Consider the following 26,371-nt stretch of genomic DNA (forward strand, 5'->3'; position numbering starts at 1 on the left):
TCAAATTCAATATTATGCTCATAATGAATTTCCAGCAGTACACGCACCACATAGAAGTGTGTGAGTAGCAAATGTCTGCTTATTTGTAGTCGATGTTCAATAACAAAACATTATTCAAAACATTTGGGGTTTTGTTGTTGATAATTTTCATTTATTAACCACTTCTGAATTACATTGTACGTGGTGTGCATTTAACAACAAAAAAAACTGACAAGAGAAACAATGGTGCTGTACTTGAAAAATTGAACAGTAAAACAAAGCAAAGGTAGGAAATGAATACAAAACAAGTGCACAATGCAATCAGATGGCACCATCATATTACATTCAGAGCAAAGCTCAAACAGGGTGGGTAATTAAGTAATCATTAACCATTTGGCAAAAAAGAACAATGAAACAAACATTTTCTTCCTTCATTAAGAAGTATATGTTGCTTCTGGTACAATGTAGTGAACACATGCAGCCTTATGATCACAGAGCATGCACATTTATGCTTCATATGGCAGAATTGTTCACTTTTCCACAATGAACACTGGGTGGAACTTCCTCCCATTAAACGTTTAAATAAATAATTCACCAACAGATACTGTATTCTGATTAAAACAGTAGTTGTTTAAGTTTCAGCAAGAAAAAAAATGCTAATCACAACAAAACAGAAAATTGCATTTAAATGCACATAATTAACCACAATATGGGCTGCAAAATTCATTCAACAAACGCCTTTAGCACAAACTTGCAAAGAGTCCTCTTCCTTTTGAAATGTATTAAACTGTATCATCAGTTGAAAAAAGAAGTCTCTATACTCATTTCTATTACTTATATTTATGACCAGCATAAACGGTTGAGTCAAGTGTGTTTTCTAGGGTATGAAAATACACTTAAAAATAAATAATCTGGTTCACGGTCCACTCGTTAAAATATTCTTAGACAGTGAAATCATTTGCTTCCCCAGAGCTATGTTTCGATTACTCTCTTCTGGTACACAGACTGACTAAATTCACTTACTGCATTTGGTAACCATTATATAATCTATATTACTACATTGCTTATTTATTATAAGTATTCAAGTTATTTTGTGTAATGTATCCAGCAAAAATATTTAATGGAGTTCAGAGGTATGTGGATGTCCTCTTTACATTGTACAATGGTAAATCTGGGCCAGTAAAAGACAGCTTCACCACAGTGAGTTGGGTTTTTGTTTTTTCCCCTCAGTCCACCACTCCATTCTGTTTACTCCACAGGGTCTACATGGCGCCAAATCTCCTGACAATCTCTTGCACTCTTTGTAGCTTATTATGACTGGCCCCCTCACCCTAACCTGAATGGCAGTTAATCATATGATACTCTAACCATAACTGAATCTAACCAGATGTCTATGTGAGGCCACATTAATGTCATTACACAGTAAGAGGAACTACTATGTCACTCTCACTGTTCAAACAGACAAAGTGTTTATATTTTGTATTAAGGCAAATTTAGCAACTGATTTACTAATTTAGCAGCAAACCTGGCTATAAGACCCAACTACACGTTTGTTTGTTTTGTCCTCAAGACAGATAGTTTCTTTACATATACAGACACATGACAGTAACAAAGATGCACCTGTTTATTTTATCCTAGAATATTTCACCCATCTTTGGATGTGCTCCCTGCTAGAGTAGCTAATCAAGATGAGGAGAAAGCAATGTTATCTTAACACCAGCTGTTCTGCATCCGTAAGGTGGGCTTCTGTGATCCCCTCTTACCATGGATGCTGTCTAAACCAGCAACTGAATGAACAAGACGGGCCCAGCAGCTTTACAGTAGGTCCCTGCAGTGGTGGAGAGCAGACCTTTGTGAATGTTCTCAGCCAGGTGTCCACAGCGCCCTCTTCTGGAGACGGCGTGATAAAGTGCACCTCCGTGAGCCTCGAGGCGGTCATGTCTCTGTGTCCGTTTGTCGGTCCGTCCGTCTCCCAGCACTAAATTCGGTTACTGCCCCCAACTGCTGTCTCTGCCTAGCGCTTGATGACCACCTGTTCATAAGCACCCACACCGACCCTACAGGAAGGACAACATTTTTTTTCATCAGACAAACACCACTACCACCTCAACACACATGACCTAAAACAGAACAAAACTATTCATCATAAAAACCCGATAAACATTATTTTCCGCAAATTCCGTGCCACAAAATTATTTACCCTAATCCCACACAGAACATCAAGTCATCTGACATGTCAGTTCACTACATCCTGTTTGAAATTCAGACAGCCACACACAGCGGATTCAAATTACATCAGTTTAACAGCGGCGGAAAAGGCCAGCTGCCATGCTGACCCCTGCTGAGGGACGAGGTTACGCAACAGTGCCCACCTGGTGTGTTGGCTGCCAAGGGCTGTGCTGCCACCGGGGCCCACAAACAGTCGGAGACCTTCCTCTGCGAAGAAGAGACAGACGCACGCACGCACGCACACACACACACAGACACACACACACACACACACACACACACACACACACACGTCAGTCAATAAGAAGGGGTCACACAAAAGAACAACTCATGATAATTCTGTTGGCTGGGCCCCAGGAAGTCTAAAAATAAAGAGGTGTCAACAGGAGGGTTTTTCTTCAGCGCACCCCCACAGAGTCTCCGCACTAATGAGTGCTAGGGTTGCGGTCATTACATCCGTTACAGAACTAATATGCACTTACATAACATATGACAGGGGTGGGCAATTAATTTCCCCAGAGGACCATACTGACTTTCATAAAGTAAGCAGAGGGACACCATTGGACAATTTAATGAAACACAAAACGCATTGTGCTGAATGTTAATTGATATAAAAGTGGGCAGTAGATGACATGATGTAAGTAATACCAGGACCTGCTTTCTTTGCAGGTTGACAATAATTGAAACTCCTGAAAAGGTCTCCCAATGTAATGCCAGCTTGAATTTTGTTCAACAATTGTTAGTCACTCTGAATAAAAGACTCTACCAATAAATGTCAATAAAACCTTTAGCTCCTAATAACCACCACACCACTTGGTTTGTTCCCACCCTCGTCAGTTCCTTATCACTGATTAACATGAGCAAAGCCATGCCTCTGAACAGAGTGACTGATTCACAGTCAGTTTGACAAACAGAGATTTAATCCAGCCTGTGGCCAGCTTGTGGCTTGTCACAGGGCTTGTTTGCAGGTTGCATCATTTTGGAGCGTTTGGGAGCATGCCTCACTGCACTCCTCCTCCACATATACAGTATAACTCTATTCAGAGAATGCAGGCTGCTGCTTTTGTTTGTTTGCCATGGTAACCAAGTGCACTGTGGGATTTCTTTGTGGCGAGCCTTGACTAAGCTAAGGCAACAGCAGACGTCTTTGGTGTTTTCATGGTTGTCACTTGTTTTTCTTGTGACTCATAGTTGCTAGGGTATAGGTTAACGTTACAGATATTTTCCCCCGGACATTGGTAATCTCAAACTGGAAGTAGTTCATTTCACATGACAGGCACATGTTTTCTTTTTTTTCTTCTTCTATTTAAAAAAGTTTTTGTTCTTGGATTCAGTCTCACACGTGTATGAGGAAATGATATGGTTAAAAAAAACCTGATAATTATTAACCAGCGTTTCCTGAGGACAATAGTTGACCTCAGAGTGAGACTCTCTTGAGCATCATTCTCTGTAGTTAAAAAGTGGAATATAAGCCAACCAACCTTCAGCACTGGAGTCCAGCAGGCCATGGCTAAAGTCCTGACTCTGGAGGATCTTCTCCACAATGTCATCAGCGTCCACCCTGGTGGCATCGAACCTCTTCAGCTGACACTCTACAGAGTCCTGCTTCATTGGATGCCTGTCAGAGGAAAATAATAAAGCAAATCTCTTCAAAAACTAAGCACTGAAAAACAGCATTCAGCATTATTCTCCAATGCTTCTGAAATTCACTAAATGATGGAAAACTTTCCACAAATAGGTAACCTTTCCCCTGACCAGCACATTCATCAATTCTCTCCTTTCGGTGACATCTGAATATCATAATGACTTGATATTTCATAACATTCATAATTGATGAGCATACTAGTGCACCCCTTCCTCGGCCCGCTCACCTGTAGAGCCTCTCAGCTGAGGCGCTCTTATGTGGGGCCCCCAGACACTCTGGCACGAGGGCACAGGCTGCTGAAGTGGGGCGCACCAATTTGGATTCCCGCTCCTCATTGGCCTCGGGCATGCTGCCCACCCCCGTGGATGCACTGCCCACCGACGTGTTCCTCTTATGGGTGAGCTCTGTCAGGCTGGAGGAGCGCGAGTGACCTGTGCTGTAGCCTACGGGGGGACAAACGAAAGGAAATTACTCCGAGTGACTCCATCTTCTCAGGTAAGGTTGGTGGAAATCATGCTAGTCATAATAGTCCAAAAATATTAAACCAAAGAAATCCATAAGAATGGACAATGGCATCACACACCCAAGCAGTCTTGTACCGAGCTGCAGAGAAACAAAACGCTACTGAATGTTTAGAACAAAGAGAAGTAAGCCTTAGTGACTTTCAGAGTGTGTTTGTGTAGGACATGGGCAAACAGATGGATAACAGGAAATCAATTCCCCCCAAGGAGAAGTAAAAATAAAGGGACGCAACACAATAGCTTAGATGTACTGAGATATAAATCAATATCAAGGCTGAGGTTTGGCCACTAGTTTCAAAATCATCTCCCAAGGCTTTGCTTTAGCATGAACTTTTAACAGGGAACAGTCTGTCCTTCAGATCATCTATAACATGCTGAAGGAGTTATGCATTGTGGGTGATATGAGGCTCACCTGAGACTTTGGACTGCTGGCTGGCGTAACTTGAGGTTCTGGAGTGGCCCCCGCTCCCCAGTTCTTCAGGAACGGAGCCACACTTCCTGGGGTGCTCTACTGCAACGTGAACCAGGTAGACATGAGAGTCAGTTATTTATCAAGCACTTCCATAATTAGTTATAATGCCACAAATATGCTATAGGTTTACACCTTTATGACATGTTTTCAAAAGAGCTTCAAGTTAATGGTCATGTAAATGTGTTAGATTCTAATGTATTCATTATTTCCCCAAAATCCATGCAGGGATTTAGGTGATCAAGTGTACATACATACAGTAAGTGATCAATGATACGGCCACACAGGGAAGTCCCCAATCAATAGAACGAGGAATTTAAACATCTTTTCATCTGTGTCCAACTGAAAAGACCTGTCGTTCACTTGGTGAATTTCCTTGGACTAGGACAACATTGAGATATTTAGAGGTGAAGTGAATAAGACTGCTTGATGTTGTTGGGGATACCTGCTAAAGCCGGACAGGACTTTGTTGTCTCCCCCTTGCGTGACTCCAGCAAGCTCTCCGCCTCTCCTTGGATCCCAATCGTCATGGCAGTGGATGGAGCGCTGAGACACAAGAGCAGAGAGCATTGCCCATTAGCACACACTGAGATACAGCCAGAGCTTGTCAATCAAATCAATCACATTCTTCCTTCCATACACATAACCACTGTAAATGTTTCCAATGTTAACAAAGTGATTATAGATAACTTTGCATCTGGCTGGATGAATCTTACATGACATCACCACTTGGCTGAACACACACAGAAAGCAGATAAACAGAACCAGCTGCCCTATGTGTAGTAGGAAGAGAATTGTTGAAAAATGTTTTATGTCAGTGTTATCACCACTATTGTTCACTATTCAATTTTGTTTTATTGTGATTGTAATCTCTACATCACTGAATTTCTGAGAACTAACAATTTGAATGAATGCATGAATGTCTGATGCTTTCTCCAATCAGCGAATGTTCATCTCTGAATGTTCATTTCAAGATAACTAAGGTGCAAAATTAGGGATATCAGATGTATTGATTGAGTGGGTATCAATAACAAACCAGCTCTGAAGTCTGACCATCAGCACATTTAACTGCTACCCTTTGTTTCTACTGGTAAATGACAAGTATAGGTCTCAGGGTAGTCTGATGACCATAAGAGGAAGTCAGATACAGACGGCCCAGAGCCCACCTGACCTTTATGAAGAGGCTCTCTGTTCTAGGCAAGGTCTCAGTGCACACCTGCCACAGTGTCAACGAGTCACACAAACAGACACGGCGGCTTTGACACACACACACACACACACACAAACACACACACACACACACACACACACACACACACACACACACACACACTAACACCACACCAACAATCCACCTGGTAAACACATGAAAGCGCACGTCAATGCACCTGTTTACAAACACATGTGTTTACGTACGTCACAGGTTTGTCCTTGGCATAAACACACTTTCACCCACACAACCCCTATTATAAACCGTCCGTTATATATCTTTAAGCACAAGCTCAAAAGACCTGTCAAATGTCATGTGGATCTACGCCGTCCTTGCGCTATCTCTCTTGCGCACCAAAAATGTTCTGTTCACATTACAACCACAAAGGCAGGAAGACCGTCCTACCATTGGTGACCACAAAATACTGAGAGTCTGTGTCTGCAAAAGTAGCACGCTTGCATTTCAACCACAGGAGAAAACATTGGGGGTTGTTGTACATTCACATACTTGCTTTGTGAAAGCAGGGATCCAGATACTTAAGTGGGACATGAAAATGCCATGAATGAGGGACTGTGATGTAGCCAATGAGGTGAATTGACAGCATATTATTATATTATGAATGAAAGCAACAATAACACAATAAAGCAGCAACACTTTTCCTCTGTCGCACGTACGCTATTTGTTTATCCAGCAAGTAACGATGTCCACAAACAAGGTAGAGTATGTTGCATGATATTATGAAAGTATAATGTATTGCGACATCGAAGTGAGTCAAATATGTAGTTTCTTATGTCTCATTTCATCGCTACCCGATCTGGTGCCCGAAAGTTACATACTGCGGTTATAGTCGATAGAGTGCCGCAAAGTAAAAGCAGAAGTGCCGTTCACCCTGTTATGAGTTGATGAACTCACTCACATGATTTTGGAAACTTTTTAAAATTTTAAGGTACGAAAAACTCTTTAGTGTTGCTTTAAAACAAGAAGAGTATATAGTTCCATCAACACAGAACGTGTATTAAACAATACACACCTACTGAGAAACTCTTTGCCAATAGTTCTTTTGATGGAAAAGTAAAGATTTACTCCAGACACTCATCAGATGCCTGGTAAGGTGTTAAATACTGTAGGTTGAAACAATGCATGAAACCGTCTGAGGCACTGCAGAGCTCAGGTCTGATGTGATCACAACCACTGCAGTCCTCAGAGCTCCTCCGCAAGGGCAGACCGACACACTCTCCACAGACTCTGGCTGCTCATTCACCAGGATCCATTACCCTCAGGGTCGCTGAGGCAGGCAGGCAGGCAGCTGCTGCCAATGGCATCCTAGGCCAGGGGATCTCTCCTCGGGGGCTGCAGAGGCTCGGTGCCCAGGGGGAGAGTGAGAGTGTGAGATTAGGAATCAGGGATTATGGGGGGGCTGGCTGAGAGGAAGAGAGAGCTGGCTGGCAGCCTTCACGAGCATCTGCGCTGGGTTTTGATGAGCAAGAGCTGTGTATGCCCAGTCGTCTTTCCTTAGAGCTCTGACGGCATAGATCCAGGGCCACAATGAACCGTGACTAACTCGCAGGGGTGGGTGGACTGACTCCTCTAATGCATGTGTGCGCGCGCACACACACACACACACACACACACACACTAACAATGCTACTCCTACTCTCGGAGCTGCACCGCAGGAGGGGGAAGCTGCCAAACTGGGAGACGGGCAGCACGTGGGCGCCTGATGCTTTCTAGAGCCCTGCCAGCCGTCACACACTGACTGAGCGCCACAATAAGAAGCTGCTGACATCACACACTCCCACTCACTGGGAACTGGTAAACTGTGATGCATGGCAAATGGTGGAAAAGAAGCGCAGGCGGGCTGTGTGTGTGTGTGTGTGTGTGTGTGTGGCCTTTACAGTAAGCACCATTGCTGCTACCTCTTATAGACCTTTACCTTTCACGTCAGAGCTTTGGGGAAGTACGGGTCAAAAATAAACTTGTGAGAAGGAAGGAAATGATGAATGTCAACACAAACACAATTGAGTGCAGTTTGGCTTATTGTTCTGTCTGCCATGCCTGCATGCTTATGGAGGTTCCCAGTATCTATTCCCTGCACATTATGTGATGACTCAGCTCTTTATTGCCATAACAGAGAATATTAGTCTAGTGGCCTCAGTGCCCTTCAGTGAGTCAGCCTTTCCTCACACACTTCAACACAACGCCCAGCGGAGGAGAGGCCAGTGGCCTGCAAATGGCTCACTTAATGCCCAGAGAGTGTGTTTATGTCTATGCATGTGTGTGTGTGTGTGTGTGTGAGTGAGAGAGAGTGGGAGAGAGAGGGCAAAAGATGGAAAGAAATGAGCACAAGTGGCAGAGAAAGAAAATAAGGAGAGATGAAGAATGGCAGATGGCGAGGGAGAGAGAGAAAAAGGAAGAGAGAGAGAGAAATGTCTAGAAAGAGGGAGAAACCAAGGGAGTGTTTCAGAGTGAGATGTAGAGATTGTGTGCCAGCTCCGCGCCTGAATGATCAACATAAAAAACACACGATAAGGCGGTGCCCACGTAGAGATAAGCTATCAGGCTTTATGACAGGGCCTGTTCGGTTTCCTGATTTATAGCCAATCAGGCCTGATACTTGAACAGGACATCAACGGTAATGGAATTGCGGGCTCAAACACAGGAAATAAGGGCCAATAAAACAATATGATAAGTCACGGTACTTTGTTTGGCTTTTGATAAGACCACAAAACCTGTGAAATGCCAGTACCAAAACAAACCACGCTGTTGTATTTCGATGCCTCAACCAACTTAAAAGTCAGCTTCTGGTTAAAAATGAGACTCACACAATCTGACTGAAACTCAACAATCTGACACCTATTCACCCTCTCCGTGTGAGACAGGATGCAAGTCAGCCAGACGGCTTCCTCTGAGAGACACACTGCGACTGTGTTTGTGGCTACGCTAACTTCAAAGAGCACATCAAAGACTCAGGTCCGGGCCCAACGAAGTCAGAGTACTAATCTGCTGATTTTATGACAGTTGAAATGAAACCTAATGATTGAACATGATTGAGCTCAACAAACGATTAAAAGGAATTCTCTAAATTGTCATATTACACTTTGCTCTCTGCTTTTTAGAACTTATTACACACTCCTGAATCCTCTTTGATTTGCTTTGTATTTTCCTGTTTACATTGTAGTGTACAGTATGTTGTATGTGATGTCTTAAGCTGCTGGGACCTTGAATTTCCCCTTGGGGATTGATAAAGTATTTATCTATCGATCATCTATCTATCTTTGCCTGTTTCACATTTACAGAGCATTGGCAGTGTACAAACGACAGTGTTTTTTAGAGCATGCTCACTGAAAATTAGACGGCTAGAGGAATGTGAGCATTTCACAAAAAGTGTACTTGATTAGAGCTATAACCCCCAACTTGGGCAACACCTCATGATTTATGAAAGGAAAATGTGTCAGTAACTTAGTGACGCAACAGCAGCCACTCAGGTGAGACATTTCATTACCCAACACTTGACAGACTGATTCTGCTTGCCAATTCAAAAGATTATTCATTCATTACACAATTCTGCTCTGTCAGGAGACAGGGTTTGTGTGTGAGTGTGTGTGTGTGTGTGTGAGTGTAGCGAGCTGATGTATGCTTTTGGGCTCACGTTTTGAAGCAGGGGTCTCCTGACATCAACTGCATATTGATAACCACCTGGGAAAAAAAGAGAAACCACAAAGAAAAAAGTGAAAACACGCATTTACCTTATATAAAACCTGAATTAATGCACATTCACTTTCAGCCACAAACAGACACATCTCAGACCAGGTATAGAATAGGCACCCTTACTCCCGACACCGCACCCTGCTTTCGATCTCGAAACAGCGCCACAACAAGTTAGCACATAACACTGTACACATACAGCACAGAGCCAACAGCTGACATGGATGTGGCAACCATAATGGATTGCATTTTGGGTTGGGGCAATTCCAGAGTCTGCCTGATGCCAACTTGACACTATATAGCTATGTTAGGAATGTCCCCTCAAATACTCTCTCAATACTTAGAAAATCCAGAGAATTAGGCAAAATAAGTGGCAGATTTCAGACACTTCATTCCATCCAAACCACAATCTTCTCCAGCTGTAGTGCTCATCATTTACATATTATAATTTGTGACACGTGTTGGAATTTAACAGTGTATTCTACACTGTACAGTCTGTAGCTAATCATCCAAGCAGCAGTACAAAAATGCTGATTCATTATATATAGTGGACTAGAGTGTGTCTGAGTGGACGTTCAGAACATAGCTTTAGCTTAACTCTGGTATGATGGAAAGCTAAAACCACCCCGTGGACATCTGTGAGAGGCACGAGGCCGATACCTTGAGGATGGAGTTGTCCTGCCGGGTGTTCTTGGTGTCGTAGCCCTCCAGCAAACAGCGGCGGGTGGTGTTCCCTGAGCCAGCAAACTCGGCCAGGTTCAGGTCAGTGAACCCAAGCTGCTCCGCAAGAAAGAAGACAAAAAGAGCTCCGCAATCTGTTCTTCTAAACAACTCATGTGAGTTAAATTGATTTGGATTGTAGTGGGCCTTTGTGCTAAGTACGTTGCATGGATTACATAACTATGTGAAGAGGACATTTATTTGACGAGTACCTTAGCAAATGTCTTCCCGCCTTTCATCTCCTGTGAAACCCAAGACAGACAGCATAAGCCACCAGAAAGGGTGAATATATCAAAGTGGTTAACAGAGCTCACTCCTTAATGACAGAGCAGGGCTTAGAACACAAGGGGGTACCTTACCTTGCGCACCGAGACTCTACACACACATGGGTCCAGAACACCAGTCCCTGCATTGGCACTCATTTTGCACAGAAAGGAGAACCTTTTCCTCCAACGAACACAGTTGGCCTGAACCGCCTCCCTGGAAAGACACACAGATGGATAGACAGTAAACACCAACGTCACTCCCACAGTTGTGTACAGTCAACCTTTGGCGCTAGGACATACGATAGGCCCCATAGGCTTTCCTTCATTCTCTCAAAGGATTTGCGCTTTTAAACATACAGTACACCTATGTAAGCGGAATCTCTCCAACTGCCTGTACAATCATTTCTCGAGGGCAGGAAAGATTTACCAAGACAAGTTGCTGGTCACTTAGTCACAAGTCTATGGAACACAGAAGAGTTATGTAGAATGCAGTGAGAATACTTGACTCCCACGAAATAAGGGCAGAGCAGTTCTTTTCAGAGACTGATTCACAAAATGTGTCATTTAGTCATTTATTCTGTGGAAGAGCCGGACGTAGAGGAACTGCAGTAGAGTGCATTGCAGCTGTTAAACCTGGTCCTGGGCTAACAAGTGTTTGAATGAAGTCAACAGACAGACCACAGAGTTCACAGAAATGGCACTTTCCCTGATGCCAGTTTAAACCACACAGAAACCATAACACACCCACCCAAATCTCAGATAGGGCCTAAAACGAAAAGTGCTTTTGAAAGTTGAAACGTGACCAAACACAGATAACAGAACCACTTTTGTCAAGTTTTTTCGACTGACAAATGCTGTGGAAAGGAAAGAATAAGAGGATATGGGGATTGTTTACACATTTGGAAAAATGCGAGTGGTTGCCATAGCAGGCATCCCCAAAGGAATGTGAACCGTTAGAGTGACCCAACCCACTCATTTACGGTCCATGCTGCCCTCTGAAGCTGCCAACACTGACTCACACACGCACAGGCATGAACGCACACCTAAACATGGCTCCAAGCTGTAAGAAGTCAACGTCAAGAGGGAGGGACTACCTATGACTTCAAAACCTTAGAGGGCTTCTCCTATGTTAAAGTCATAAAATACATGGGTATCCACAGCCAAAGAGAGATGCTCAAACAATTGTTAGTGGGGAAACCCTACAATGATCCAATCACTTGGCTGCTGTGCAGTTAGTACAGTATAGCTGCAGTTCTTCAGAGCAACATAGCCTATAGTCTACTTAACATTTCACTGAAAATCCTTGAATTGTTACATTGTGCCAAACAGCTTTGTAAACAATGCATTGAAGGAGCCTTGGCCATTGCACATCATTAATGATAAGCAACAGGTAAATTCAGACTACTGATCATGGAATGTATCATGGAATTTGAGGAACTATGATACATACTTGATGAAGTTTTATTATACAGGCCCATACAGGGCTATTCTTACATGCATCAATGACACAGCTTCTTCCATATAATCAGGCAACATCATGTGAGGACATGCCTATCGCTGTGGTCTCAGCTCATGAACACTCTGTATAGAAAAAAATGTATAGAATGAACACCTCTGTTATAGCCTATGATAAAGTGAGCCATGATTATCAGCAAGAGTCGGTGTGTGCCTTGGATTTTAGTTTGACCAAAAACATTGAGAACCTTTAAGACAGGACATCATTGCCTATGTAGGCTATCTGATTCGGATGACATCTCGAATTTTTGCATCTGGTCTGTGCTGGTCACGATCTGATATGGATCTGAGGATCCAATTGTCCTACCTGAATACAACCTGATACAACTGACCAGAAGAGATGTCCGAAGAGCTCCCGTCGGTCCTAGTCAACACTAACCAAATGTTGAGATTGCGTTACGGCTGTCACTGAAACAGCCTACAGCCTGCCTCGTAAGATCCGCAAAATGTAATGCAGATTATAAAAACTTACAGACCAAAACGTCCTCTAGCTAAAATCATTGAAGTAATGTTAAGATAATAATGACTTTTAATCTCCATTTGATTTTTCTACTTTTTAACAGCACTCTGTAACTTGTTTTTGAAAATATTTTAAAAATAAAATGTAACTGTCGTTTACTGAACACGTAGTTTTGTGTACCTACATTTAACATCTGCATTGTGTACACATAACACGTGAACGAAAAGAGTTGACGTGTAGAACTAACTGTCATTGATCGCTTTTAGATTAATTTCACTACCTTTAGACCCCACACAGACACAGAGCAGCAACATTACGTTTAGCTGTCGGACTAGCTGCATTAGCTCAGCTAGCTAATCAGTGTCACAACCTTTTCTTTACAACGTTACACTCGTAGTTTAAAACACAGACTAACGTTAACAAAAAATTGACTCTGAAATATAGATTTTCTAACAAACTAAGTTTACAGTGTCATTACCTTGACGACTCTTCAGTAAAGCCCCCGTCGGTAAGTCTGACTTTGCAAAACAGGACGCCGTTGACAAAGGGAACAGAAGACAGTTCGTCTAACTCAAAATCCACTTTGAATTTGAATTTCTTTTTCTTCATCATTATGAATGACATTGCTTACAGACGTTAAGTGGGCAGAGAATACAATTCGTTTAAAGCACCGCGTTCATCAAGTGCGACTAAGCACTACAAAAAGCTACCCTCGGGACAAATACTCATAGCTGCTGCTGGACGGTAGCCTACTAAATATTTCGTTCAAAATACGCCCCCTTTTGATATCCTACACAGTTCCTCTCGCCTACTGGCTAGAGAGAAGCCGGAAGCCCTTCTTTAGTCATCTCCATTTAACCAAGGTGGAAAGTAATTTTGACAGTTATCAAATCTGTATGAAATTTTTCTTTCTATTCTTTAAAACACATGAAATAACTCCAATACTCCAAACAAATTCTTGCTACCGATTCCTTGCCTGAATCGACCATCATGTAGGCTAGCCAGCTCAGGCAGGCATTAGGCCTACTGAGACATAATTTTATGTGGTTCTCAGATCTTTAACCTGTGTTCTTGTCATTTTTTTCAAAATAAATAAATTGAAGGGAAAAAAGCATCCCCTTATACTGACAGGTCTAGAAAGTATGTATTTTAAACCCATTCCTCAAGGCAGGACTGGATAGGGCTAGCAGCACGGTGAGGATTCTTTGATTTCTCTGATGCTTTTAACACCATACAGCCTAGGCCTGTGTGAGAAGCTGCAACGGATCCAGGTAGACATCTCCACAACTTCATGGATTATTGATTACCTGACTGACCGCCCACAGGTTGTGAAACTGAAAGGGTCTGAGCAGGAGTCAGTAACATAGGAGCACGACAAAGGGACTGTGCTGTCTCTTTTTCTCTTCACACTGTACACCTCAGACTTCCAGTGCAACTATGAGTCATTGGGCTGGGTAAACCCTGCATGATCTGCCAGCAATTTGTATTTTGCCCTGCAGCTCAGGCTGTAAACCTGCACATCTATAGATCTGCTTCCTGTACACATCTTCTGGGTCCAATCACAAACTAGATTATCCAAAAGATCGTTGGTCTGATTGGTTGAAGGACCATCCAAAAGCGTACAGAGTCATTTGAACTATGCTCATTGATCACACCTCGTGCAGTAGAAATAAAACGCAGACTCCCCAGACTAATGTCCAATCTTAAAAGATTGAGCTAAGTATGGTGATAGCCAGACTACTGAGTCATGTCACCTGCAGAAGTTCTCAGATGGTTCTGAATCTGCAGTTGTGTGTCAACGATGGAGGAGACGGAGAGCAGGCAATTGGTGGACCGCTTTGTGACAGAAAACAACTGCAGAAACAACCACCTTGTCTTCAATGTGCTAAGACAGGGCAAATGGTGGTGGACTTTAGGGGGGCCAGGCCAGAGCTAAACACCATGTCAATACTGGGTGAGGAAGTAGATGTTGTGGAAAAGTACAACACTGAGGATGTTACAAGAAGGGCCAGAGCAGACTCTATTTCTTGAGAAAGCTTGTTTAATATGTGCAGCAAAATGTTGCAGATGTTTTATTAGTGTTGTTGTAAGTGCTATGTTCTTTTCTGCCACCTGCTGGGGCGTAGCATTACAGCCAAGGTAAATAAAACTGAATAAGATCACATAAGGAAGACTGGCTTTGTGTTGGGGACAGCTCTTGAGCCCCTGGAGTTGGTGGAGAGGATGCTGCACAATCAGTTAAATATTGGACAAAACCTTCACATTCACGACAGTTTACTGGTCAACCAAAAAAGTGCTTTGCAGGCCACACCAATTAACCTGTAAGAAAGCCAGATACAGAGAGACTTTTTTTCAATAACATGTTATATTGACTCACCCCCGCTTGAGAGCAGAATAATATTTTATAATTACTTGTATGTAGGCTGTGTATTTGATTCTGTTTGTATGACTGCTGGAGCACTGTCAATTTACTCAGGAGATTAATAAAGAATATCAATCTAGTTATTATGGCTAACCGGGTCAACCATTGGGGCAAAATCATATTTCACAACTAAACAAAGGACAAAGCTGGTCATATGAGTGGATTAACAGCGATCATTAGTTGATTGAGTAGGTAAATTGTGCCATCTAGTGGAGATTGCTAACCACGATGTTGTCTGTTAGTGAATTGAGAAATCGGTCGTCTTTTCTCCTGATTAAGATTAGTGTTTAGAGAAAGCTTTCAGCGACAGTCGCTTTTTTTCTGCGACAGTTGCATTACAATTCACGGAATTCCCTTATTCCAAAAATCGTCCGTTTAAAGTCATCTCTGGCTAGAATGGAAACGTGTAATAACATGCATCCTGGAAGTGAGACGGGCTGTAAACTCTCCCTGCATTGAAGTGCTAAGGCCCGCCCTTCTGTGTGGTTTGGAATAGTCGAGTCGGGAAGTCTACGATGGTGCGCTGATGCTGGCAACGCTTGCTCGACTGATATCCTAACCAAAATATCCTTACGTACACCTGTGATAACGCATCGATGACACTGGATTTGGTTCTCTCAGTTAGCACTGTCTATTAAGCTTCCTGGAAGTGGATCGTGGTGCAGTAAACTGATATTACGCAGAGTTGCGCGACTAGCCTAGGCTATTATTGCCTTGTTTCAACATTTTCAAAATGCACCGCGCACTGAGACTGTTCTTGACAGAAGGGCACTGTTGGGATGACTCCAGTCGAAAGACCTATGCTGAACTATTCGAAAAGCTAGACACTAACAAGGATGGAAGAGTGGACGTCGCAGAGCTCAGAGCTGGACTCATTGCAATGGGCGTCTCGTTTCGAAAAGGGGCAGCTCAGGTAAGGGCTCATTCGTAAGAGAGGGTGTGATTATGGGACTTATGATTATGAAGCAACAAATGTGTTTATTTGTGTTCAGACATAAAACCGTGTGGCCTGTTGGTGCTGATGTTATATAATATGACATATTTGCAATATTGCAAACGTTACAGTTCCCCAGTGTAGAGTCATAAGTGCAAAACAATTATGGCTAGGACTTCCTCAGAGGGAAATTGGCGAGTAGCCCACGTTTCTTGCGAAAGCCACAAAATCGTGCCAAAATCACTCACTCCTGCGCAGTGCGCATCTGTTTAATTAACTGGAGTAATTTCCTAAAAAATAAATAAATAACCGCTGCTACTGACCGGTGGTCCAGAATGCAACGGTGGTGGTCCTAGCTGGGACATGCAGGTTTCTTCCTGTGGTCAGTTTTTAAGTATTGACACGTAGTAAGTAGAGTGTGAGTGCCTGCCATTATGCTCATTTCGTTCATGCTATCTTCTTGGTACCTACCACATATTTTACTAAGCTGTGGTTTATCCGTCAGTCACATGGAAATTACTTGCAAAATAGACTAGGTGTCATCTGGCTTATACCACATGCTTCTCATACTGGCTTGTCTAGCATTAGATGGCAATTTTAGTTATCTTGTATTTAACACAGTATAGTGTACAATTGTTCATTGTAAAAATGTGGCCTTTATACAATTCTCTGTTTAACAGAAAATAGTTGATTCTGGTGATAAAAACAAGGATGGAGGACTGGACATCAACGAATTCTCCAGATATCTCAAAGAGCATGAGAAGAAATTACGCTTGACATTCAAAAGCCTCGACAAAAACAATGATGGTAGGCCACATTTTAAAGTGATGACAAACAAGATGTTTTGCCACTGATATTGGGCAACACATCATCCAATCATAACACATGGAACTATATGCTATTGTCTGGTAACGTTGGACAAGTTGCTTCATGTCTCATCACTTTCACATTATCTGAAAATGTTGCTGTTGACTGACATTATATGGTAAAATGAATACAGAACAAATGCATAATAGGCTGCTTTGCTTTTAGTTTTTCCCTACTCTGCATCAGACACTCATGGCATAATCATCTATTCTAAATCAATTTAAGTGTTTTGCAATGGATTTGGGTGAAGACATGAAAACCATAGAGGGTGAAGTGGAATCTTGTAATTAAGGGTCTTTGTCTAAACCTGTTTCAGGTCGCCTTGATGCCTCGGAGATCCAGCAGTCTCTAGGAGAGTTGGGGATGGATATATCAAAAGAGGAAGCCCGAAAGATACTCCAGAGGTTTTTTCCCCCTCTCAGTACACAGCCTTCTAGTGGCATTTCCTGCAATCCCTTAATGAGCCAGTGGACTTGAACAAAGTTAATTTCTTCTCAACCATGAACCTGAAGACTCACATTGCCTACATGCAGTATGATTAAGCAGGAATATTGGAGCCAGCTGTAGTATGTAGTAGTGCATAACTATGTAATAATGGATATGGAAAACGCCTGTGTTGCCTCCTGCAGTATTGACATAGACGGCACCATGACGGTAGACTGGAATGAGTGGAGGGAGCACTTCCTGTTCAACCCTGCCACTAACCTAGAAGACATCGTACGCTACTGGAAGCATTCTTCTGTGAGTGTCCCAGGACAGTAACCTATGGTTCTAATAACTGCTCTCTTCTGCTATCTCTTCACTTCACACACACACAGTGGCTTGATCACAGATGCTGATAGCGCAGTTATTCTAACTGCGACTGCGTTTCCTTCCTCTTTCAGAGTATAACTTCACAGCTTTGTGATCATGGTCACATGGTGTAAACTAACTCAGCCATGCAATGCAGAACAGTGTAAAATGAACCATTACAGTAGGCTAGAGTATTGTGCAGAATGTGTTGTTTAAGTGTGATACATTGATCCATCGGTCTTCCGATCTGTACTTATGACAGACTTATAGATTGTCAATTACAATGTCATATACGCCAAACTAATAAATCCTGAGGGACAGTTGAGGTTTCTCAAAGGACCCCATGAAAACATTTACATCAAAATAGATGCTGTGTTATGAGCAAGTTAGACTATATCCCCCCAGCCCCCCCCCCCCCCCACACACACAAACACATAGTTCTAGTCAACCTGTTGTAATGTATAGCTTTCTGTTCTTGAGGGGCAATTTGGCTTGTACATGAATATATTGACCTAAACTTTATGTACTTAAACTTCATAACAGTAATCTTTCTACCCAATCGTTTCTAGTCATTTTTCAAGTTAAAAAAAATCGGTTGTGAACTGGTATGATCGTTATTACCATTAAGCTCATTCAGACAGCAGGAATGCATCTGTAACAGATTTGGCCAGTTCAGTACATTGGGTAGAAGATTGAGTACATTTTTATGCCACTGATATTCGGTCTATTTTATCTAGTCTGGGGTGGTGGTAGTGTAGTGGTTGGGTAGTAGCTGGGCTTACATGCAGTAGCTTGGAAGTTGTAGGTTCAATTCCTGGCTTCCACGTTGTGCCCTTGAGCAAGGCACTTCACCCCAAGTTTTTCGGGGACAATGTAATCCCTTATAATATAGTTTGACATACAGTATGTAAGTCACTTTGGACAAAAAAAGTGTCTGCTAAATGTAATGTATAATGTAATAATGTCACACCATTACCTCCTATTGGCCACCAGGTGCTGGATATAGGGGACAGCCTTGCCATCCCAGATGAGTTCACAGAAGAGGAGAAGACCACCGGCATCTGGTGGAGACAGCTGGTTGCCGGGGCAACGGCTGGGGCTATCTCACGCACAGGCACTGCGCCGCTGGACAGGATGAAGGTGTTCATGCAGGTGTGCCGAACATTTTGTTGCAGTGTGTTGATATTTTAACGTAATATGCAACCCGAATTCACCCATCTCTTCTGTGCTCAAGAAGCACTTGTTGGTTTAGTGTTGACACTTTGTTTGAATAAGGGCGCAAGTGGATAGCCTGGATGCCAGACCGAAGTTTAGCCCCGCCTACATTCTTTTTCTGCAGGGAACTTCGGTCTGGCACTGCTCCGTTCAGCTGCTACTATTCGAGATACAGATCTGTTCGGACCAATCACATTGTCAGGGCGGCCTTTACGTGATGATTGACAGATGAACAGCAGTGCCGTTCACGGCTGCATGCGTCCTCTTTCGACGAGTTGGGTGTGAGACCGTGTTGGCTTAGGTTGATTTTGATTGCAACAGAAACGCTATGGCTATGAATGCATAATTTGTTCATGCAGTTTGGCCTTTCGTTTATCTTAGCTATTGAAACGGAGGTTTTATCACGGATTCACACAACTATTTCTGAACCCTTAGACCAACGTGGATATGTGGGAAAACTTCAGTTTCACTTCCACCAAGTTAAAACAGCATGTTTGGGTGATGTTGTTCCCGTTTGTTTAAAAATGTCTGTTTGCTCGTTGGGTTAACGACACACTTCCCCAGCTGTTCATTACATACAGTTTGAAGGAATTATTTTTAAAACGAGGTAGGATGTTTTCCATATAGCCTACCCTGCTACATATTTCGTTGTCTTAGATTTCGCAGATACTGACAGCCAATAACTTGTTCTGTTTGGTTTGGGCTATCCAATGAGTGCAGAGCTATCCCCCCGCCCTGTATCAGTTGAATCACGCCCCATAATCGCAGCTGAATGGAGCAGTTTCAGACTCATATTCTGACAAGAATTAGCCCTTTTCATGGTGATGTCAGACGAAGCGTTGCTGGGTATCCTCCGGCATGTCCAGCCGCCAAATACTACAGAAGAAGAAGAAGTATTCATGGGTTTCATCAGGTCCCTTTCCACAGGTGTATACAATCAAGCACCATGCAGTCTGCATTGATAATCAAGGTGCTTGATTGTATAAACCTGTGGAAAGGGACCTGATGAAACCCATGAATACTTCTTCTTCTTCTGTAGTATTTGGCGGCTGGACATGCCGGAGGATACCCAGCAACGCTTCGTCTGACATCATGTGAAAAGGGCTATGACGTCGTCAGGCTAACAAGTGGCTGCAAATAGTCCTATCTACGTAAAGGTTTTTTACCAGTAGTATGCTTTATGCTTTCCATGTGTTTACCAGGGCGTGCAGTTTGACACCTCTGAATGTGTTCCAGGTGCACTCTTCAAAGTCAAACAGCATCAGCCTGGTTGGTGGCTTTAAACAAATGATTAAGGAAGGAGGAGTGGCTTCCCTTTGGAGGGGTAATGGAGTCAACGTCTTAAAAATAGCCCCCGAGACGTCCATCAAGTTCATGGCATATGAACAGGTGAGATTAGGTCAAATATGCACAAAGCTGCCATGTGTGCAAAGAGGTTTTACATCAAGGGTTTGATAGTGTGCACAAATTACTTTTGTTTTGACTATATTTTTCACTTAGTTTGAAGTCGTTCTAAATAGACCTTAGCTGTGAAAGGGCGTTGCAGTCAAGTATCCAAGCTCCCTTACAATCCTTAGTAGTCTAAAGCATATTCTTTATGTCAGTTGTTCTGTTAAGCTTGCAAAGTTGCCCTATCGTTAGACTGTGGCATGCCATTGACAGAGGACGATTTGTAGGATGCTGAAAGGCATTACTCACTGCAAAGCCACATTGCCACATCTCATTTCACGATTCGACTTCTCATCTCCAAATCTATTAGCTAACAACACTAACAGTGCATCCTGTGAACATTGGGTGTGAAATAAAGAAAAAGAAAAGGGAAGAAAGAGTCAAGAGACAATTCTCTGCCGATAAAGATAAAGTGTGTACTACTGCTTGGCCCTAGCGAAAAGAAAGCCAAGAACAGTTTCAGGTCACCAGCTTCTGACCAACAGTTGAAACTGAGAAACAGTGCCCCCAGGAGGACACTGAAGTAAACTACAAGTTGGGGCTTTTTTTAACAAATCCTACTTTCTTACTTTCTACTGCACGCAAAAAATCTAATTTCATTCACGTGTGATAATGGCATAGTGAAGTTATTGGTGAAAATTATTTTGCAGGCACGTTTAACATGAAGGCCACCAAAATGGACTTTAAAATAAAGTCGTACCTAGGGTTGAGCAATTATGTTTTTCTTACTAGCATTTATCAATATGTAGTATAATACTAGCATATATCAATATGTAGTATAATCATAAAATGCAAAACTTCGGCCTGTTTTGCATTAACCATGGGCATAGATCAAGGGGAGTATTCAACTCTGAATGTTTTCAAACAATTACGAGATATGATAGTACTGGTGTGATAAATATGGGCATTCATAGGTTTCATCAGGTCCCTTTGCACAGGTGTACTAATCAAGCACCATGGAGTCTGCATTGATAATCAAGGTGCTTGATTGTATACACCTGTGCAAAGGGACCTGATGAAACCCATGAATACCCATATTTATCACACCAGTACTATCATATCTCGTAATTGTTTGAAAACATTCAGAGTTGAATACTCCCCTTGATCTATGCCCATGGTTAATGCAAAACAGGCCGAAGTTTTGCATTTTATGATTATACTACATATTGATATATGTCCAGAGAAAGTGACAACATTACCATTAGTCATTAGTCATTTCAGTCAACTCGGATGACATCTCATGAAACCCCAATGCAATACGCAGAGAGTATTACGCAGATAGTGTATAGTGAGATGTCTTGCTCATCTCTGTATCTTGATGTTTTACTTGTGGGTAGAAGTGTAAGGCTCTGACCATGTTAAACACTGTTACAGCACACTAATCTAAGTTTTTTCCTACAGTATAAAAAGCTGTTGTCGTCTGAAGGTGGGAAAGTTGAGACTCATCAGAGGTTCATGGCTGGTTCCCTGGCTGGAGCTACAGCCCAGTCTGCTATCTATCCCATGGAGGTGAGCTGATGGGGGTACTGACCACAGAGGAACTCTAGTTATCTCTCTCTGTGTTTCTTTCAGGTTCCCATCTGCAAATACTGCTGAAGTTGTTATGTGTTGTGTAGCATGCAGAAAGCCTCAGTTGTAAAGGTTTAGCTACAGTATATTACAGAGATTGCAGGACCAAACCTGAAAACGTACGCATGCCTTATCCAGGCATAGGCCTACTCTTACTTTCTACTGCACGCAAAAAAATCTAATTTCATTCACGTGTGATAATGGCATAGTGAAGTTATTGGTGAAAATTATTTTGCAGGCACGTTTAACATGAAGGCCACCAAAATGGACTTTAAAATAAAGTCGTACCTAGGGTTGAGCAATTATGTTTTTCTTACTAGTATTTTAGTGGTGAATTGCAGAGCCATGCAGACACATGAAAGCTCAAAAGAGTGTAGACTATGGCATCAGCACAGGCTAGAGGAAAGGATTAACCAAAGTACTAATCGCCATGAGCATGAGTCTCCAAATGCCCCATTTCTACCTATTTTCACCAACTGAGCTGTATAACATGTTATAAATGTAATTTAAATATGTGATGAATATTATAGATGCCTATGACATTTGCTGTGGTGTTTATATTGAAAGGTGACTTATTTTGAATGGATGATTGGAGGAATTTCCTTTTTCTGCATGACAAGGTAATGAAGACCAGGCTGACGCTGCGAAAGACGGGTCAATACTCAGGAATGTTCGACTGTGCCAAGAAGATCTTGCAGAAGGAAGGCATTAAGGCTTTTTACAAAGGCTACACTCCAAACATCATCGGAATCATTCCCTACGCTGGGATTGACCTTGCCGTTTATGAGGTACTGTATGAGGATGTTATGGGGCACTTATTTATCATGTTTTCATTAGTGGCATTTGGCTGCAGCAAAGATATACTGCAGTGTTATCTAGTCTAGAAATGAAATAAGTAGGTTGTCCATATCAAACTTCAGTACGCTCATTCCAATGTGATGTTCAATTACATTATAATCAAATATCTTGAAACCTAGCCAATCCAGTATTTTGCCTAATAGACCTTTTGTATGCATACAAAAAGTTTTAGATCTTTTACTTCGACTCATGAAAAATAATGGGTAGACCCAGCTCGATCTGCCGACGATTTGGAAACCTGCACATTTATCTATCCTGCTTCCTGTCCACGTCCACGTTTGCTGGAACCAATCACAAACTCTTATCCACTAGGAGCACCCGGATTGTTGGTCTGATTGGTTGAAGGACTATCCAGATGCTTACAGTCATTTGAACTATGCCCATTGATCATGCCTCTTGTGCAGTAGAAATACAGCGCAGACTCCCCAGGCCCAGACTAATGTTCCGTCTTAAAAAATTGAGCTTAGTCTGTTGATAGCCAAGCTAACGAAAAATCTGAGAAAAATGGAATGTATTGTGAGTATAAATAAAGATGTGAAATGTTGTTGAGTACAGACATGGGATAGACAGTATTCTGTTTTATCTGTTTTAGAGCTTGAAGAATATGTGGTTGTCACGATATGCCAAAGACACAGCCAACCCCGGCATCTTGGTACTGCTAGGTTGTGGGACTATATCAAGCACATGCGGGCAGCTTGCCAGCTATCCGCTTGCCTTGGTGCGGACACGGATGCAGGCTCAAGGTTTGTCGAGTGATAATCATGCAACACCCCTAAAATCATTCTGTGGATAATTCTGTATAATTAAAAGTAATTAATGTGAAGCAGTTAATGCATATAGCAGAAACAGAGAGTTAAAGGTTGACATTTTGGAGTAATTTTAATGTTCGACTATTCACTTTATAATCCTCTGTCTTCCCTGTTTCCCCACAGCAACTCTGGATGCAGGTGAACAGACATCGATGCGCACCCTTGTGAAGAACATTGTGGCCAAAGATGGGTTTTTTGGTCTCTACCGTGGCATCCTGCCCAATTTCATGAAAGTCATTCCTGCCGTCAGTATTAGTTATGTGGTATACGAGTACACTAAAACAGGACTAGGGATATCAAAATGACAAGGGGAGGGCTGTCCTGACTGAAACACAGTTATAAATGCTGTAAATGTGATGAGAAAAACTAACAGGAATGAGTGGAAAAAACGTAAACGCTCTTTCGATGACCAAAGTTGGGTTTACCATGGCAATACGATGGGTAAACAGTTGCATGTATCTCAGTGTCAAGCCTGTTCAAGGCAGATGCGTGTTTGGAAGATGTTTTATGAAATATTGTCATTATTTTATGCCCTGTAGGACTGCTTGAAATGTTTGTCTTGTATGCTCATTGTTTACATGAGGTCAGAGCACTGATGTTTTAGCATGTTGTGTGTGTGAGACTTTCAGACAGTGGCCTTATCCTCCGTGTTAAGGAAAATGAAGCATTACTTATAGAGACACGTATGACCTAAGCAATAATGTGAACATTAAAATATTATTTTATATCATATACATGAAGTGAATTTTATTCATTAGGATTATTTTAGTAGTAAATCATGTCATTTTCAACAATACCATAATCTGAATGCTGGGCAATGAGCAAAGAATGTTATGCATTAACTAAAGCTGCATTGTGTTGTGTAGTAACATTGAGCTGATCTATCCATATTTCAGCTTAGGATCTTGCTGATCGTATTGAATTAACTAAATAGATTTGGCGTCATCCCATATTCATGATAAATAACTTATCACTCATTCACGTACACTTAGGATCACAGGGTCAAGGTTTGGTTTGTGTTAAGAATGATTTCCTGAGCTGGTAATCCTTATGTTTGGCACAGAAACATCATCACAGTTTCACCTCAATTTAACTCTACGCCATCCTTTCCCCATGTCAATTTGTATTTAGAGAGGTTAGTATTTGTCTATCATTTACACTATTGGCATGTTATTGTGAGAGGATATCAGTAGCACCTGCTCCTTCCAATATAACAGAGAGAAAATCATTTATTTGCAACTGGACTTACGGATAAACAAATCATTAATACTTACCAAATTAAATATGTTTATTTGTTCAAGGTATGCATTGTGCCAGGTAGGCTTCCAATCATTTGTTAAAAAAAGCCCCAACTTGCAGTTTACTTCAGTGTCCTCCTGGGGGCACTGTTTCTCAGTTTCAACTGTTGGTCAGAAGCTGGTGACCTGAAACTGTTCTTGGCTTTCTTTTCGCTAGGGCCAAGCTGTAGTACACACTTTATCTTTATCGGCAGAGAATTGTCTCTTGACTCTTTCTACCCTTTTCTTTTTCTTTATTTCACACCCAATGTTCACAGGATGCACTGTTAGTGTTGTTAGCTAGATGATTTTGGAGATGAGAAGTCGAATCGTGAAATGAGATGTGGCAACGTGGCTTTGCAGTGAGTAATGCCTTTCAGCATCCTACAAACCGTCCTCTGTCAATGGCATGCCACAGTCTAACGATAGGGCAACTTTGCAAGCTGTTTCTTAACAGAACAACTGACATTATAAAGAATATGCTTTAGACTACTAAGGATTGTAAGGGAGCTTGGATACTTGACTACAACGCCCTTTCACAGCTAAGGTCTATTTAGAACGACTTCAAACTAAGTGAAAAATATAGTCAAAACAAAAGTAATTTGTGCACACTATCAAACCCTTGATGTAAAACCTATTTGCATACATGGCAGCTTTATGCATTATGCGACGGGCAACAGGATGATGTGGCACACTTCAAAATCCCGATCAGCTGTGAACTTCTTGCTTGTTTGCGAGATACAAATAAGTACATCAGACCACTTCACTTGTTCGCGCATTGAGTGACGATCAAGATGTAGCTGTCATGATACATTTTAAACGTTCTGCAATGTAACATTGTTATACATTTTATTTGTAATTGTATTTTCTTACCGGAAACTGTACACTCAGCACGCAAGGCATTATGGGAATCGAGTAGAATGAGGTATATCAGTCAGGATGGCCGAGCGGTCTAAGGCGCTGCGTTCAGGTCGCAGTCTCCCCTGGAGGCGTGGGTTCGAATCCCACTTCTGACAGATAATCCTTTTCGATTTACTTATTCTATAATGTAAAGGCAGCTCTACTTATGTGTATGATTCAAGTAGTCTTGAGCGCAGCCGTACGCGCCACACTGATTGTACTCTGTACAGCGCCACACGTGGAACACAGTGGTATAACCGCAACACTGATAAATTGCTCCCGGTTTAATGAAAAAAAAAAAAGAGCAACGTTTCGACGTTGCATTCTTTTCATTAAACCGGGAGCAATTTATCAGTGTTGCGGACATTAGCCTATATTCCTTCCTAAGTTACTCTCCATTTGTCCTGCACCTGCAAGGTGGGATGTGCATTGTGCACACAGCTACTTTTCTTACACATGTTAGCTACTTTTCTTACAACATGTTAGCGCGTTAGTGGGTAGGCCTATCTAGACATTTTTGATATGATAAATATTCTGCTTCACTATGACATCGTATACCA

At 42.1% G+C, this 26,371-nt stretch overlaps 2 protein-coding genes and 1 non-coding gene across 4 annotated transcripts; 2 read left to right on the forward strand and 1 right to left on the reverse strand.

Annotated features, from left to right (window-relative positions):
• Window positions 1-136: 136 nt before the first annotated feature.
• On the reverse strand, window positions 137-13,451 carry LOC134066823 (EEIG family member 2-like). 2 transcript variants are annotated; one of them, XM_062522030.1, is made up of 11 exons: window positions 13,198-13,451; window positions 10,838-10,958; window positions 10,691-10,720; window positions 10,419-10,535; window positions 9,703-9,749; window positions 5,289-5,389; window positions 4,787-4,885; window positions 4,080-4,296; window positions 3,690-3,826; window positions 2,352-2,415; window positions 137-2,036 (listed from the first exon to the last, which is right to left on the reverse strand). In XM_062522030.1, the coding sequence occupies exons 1-11, from the start codon at window positions 13,341-13,343 to the stop codon at window positions 1,994-1,996; spliced, it is 1,122 nt and encodes a 373-aa protein (XP_062378014.1). In that variant the 5' UTR covers window positions 13,344-13,451; the 3' UTR covers window positions 137-1,993. The 2 variants fall into 2 exon arrangements, with proteins under 2 accessions (XP_062378014.1, XP_062378015.1); XM_062522031.1 differs by lacking the exon at window positions 13,198-13,451 and adding an exon at window positions 12,239-12,327.
• A 2,106-nt stretch (window positions 13,452-15,557) lies between these two features.
• Window positions 15,558-24,366, forward strand: LOC134101519 (mitochondrial adenyl nucleotide antiporter SLC25A24-like). Its single transcript, XM_062555249.1, has 10 exons — window positions 15,558-16,054; window positions 16,756-16,882; window positions 17,259-17,346; window positions 17,572-17,683; window positions 18,728-18,886; window positions 20,186-20,338; window positions 21,800-21,907; window positions 22,588-22,755; window positions 23,418-23,568; window positions 23,758-24,366. The coding sequence occupies exons 1-10, from the start codon at window positions 15,875-15,877 to the stop codon at window positions 23,937-23,939; spliced, it is 1,428 nt and encodes a 475-aa protein (XP_062411233.1). The 5' UTR covers window positions 15,558-15,874; the 3' UTR covers window positions 23,940-24,366.
• Window positions 24,367-25,844: 1,478 nt separating this feature from the next.
• trnal-cag (transfer RNA leucine (anticodon CAG)) lies at window positions 25,845-25,927 on the forward strand. The gene has a single exon. It is a non-coding gene; the product is annotated as a tRNA-Leu (tRNA).
• The last annotated feature ends 444 nt before the right edge of the window (window positions 25,928-26,371 follow it).

Source organism: Sardina pilchardus, chromosome 2, assembly GCF_963854185.1.
Source record: "Sardina pilchardus chromosome 2, fSarPil1.1, whole genome shotgun sequence".
Taxonomy (NCBI): domain Eukaryota; kingdom Metazoa; phylum Chordata; class Actinopteri; order Clupeiformes; family Clupeidae; genus Sardina; species Sardina pilchardus.

Coding starts and splice junctions, on each gene's coding strand:
- LOC134066823 (XM_062522030.1), bottom strand. CDS start 13,343: ATGTCATTCATAATGATGAAGAAAAAGAAATTCAAATTCAAAGTGGAT. Junction 10,721..10,837: donor GTAGAGTCTCGGTGCGCAAG/GTAAGGTACCCC, acceptor TGGGTTTCACAG/GAGATGAAAGGCGGGAAGAC. Junction 10,536..10,690: donor GCGGGAAGACATTTGCTAAG/GTACTCGTCAAA, acceptor CTTGCGGAGCAG/CTTGGGTTCACTGACCTGAA.
- LOC134101519 (XM_062555249.1), top strand. CDS start 15,875: ATGCACCGCGCACTGAGACTGTTCTTGACAGAAGGGCACTGTTGGGAT. Junction 16,883..17,258: donor CCTCGACAAAAACAATGATG/GTAGGCCACATT, acceptor AACCTGTTTCAG/GTCGCCTTGATGCCTCGGAG. Junction 23,569..23,757: donor GACACGGATGCAGGCTCAAG/GTTTGTCGAGTG, acceptor GTTTCCCCACAG/CAACTCTGGATGCAGGTGAA.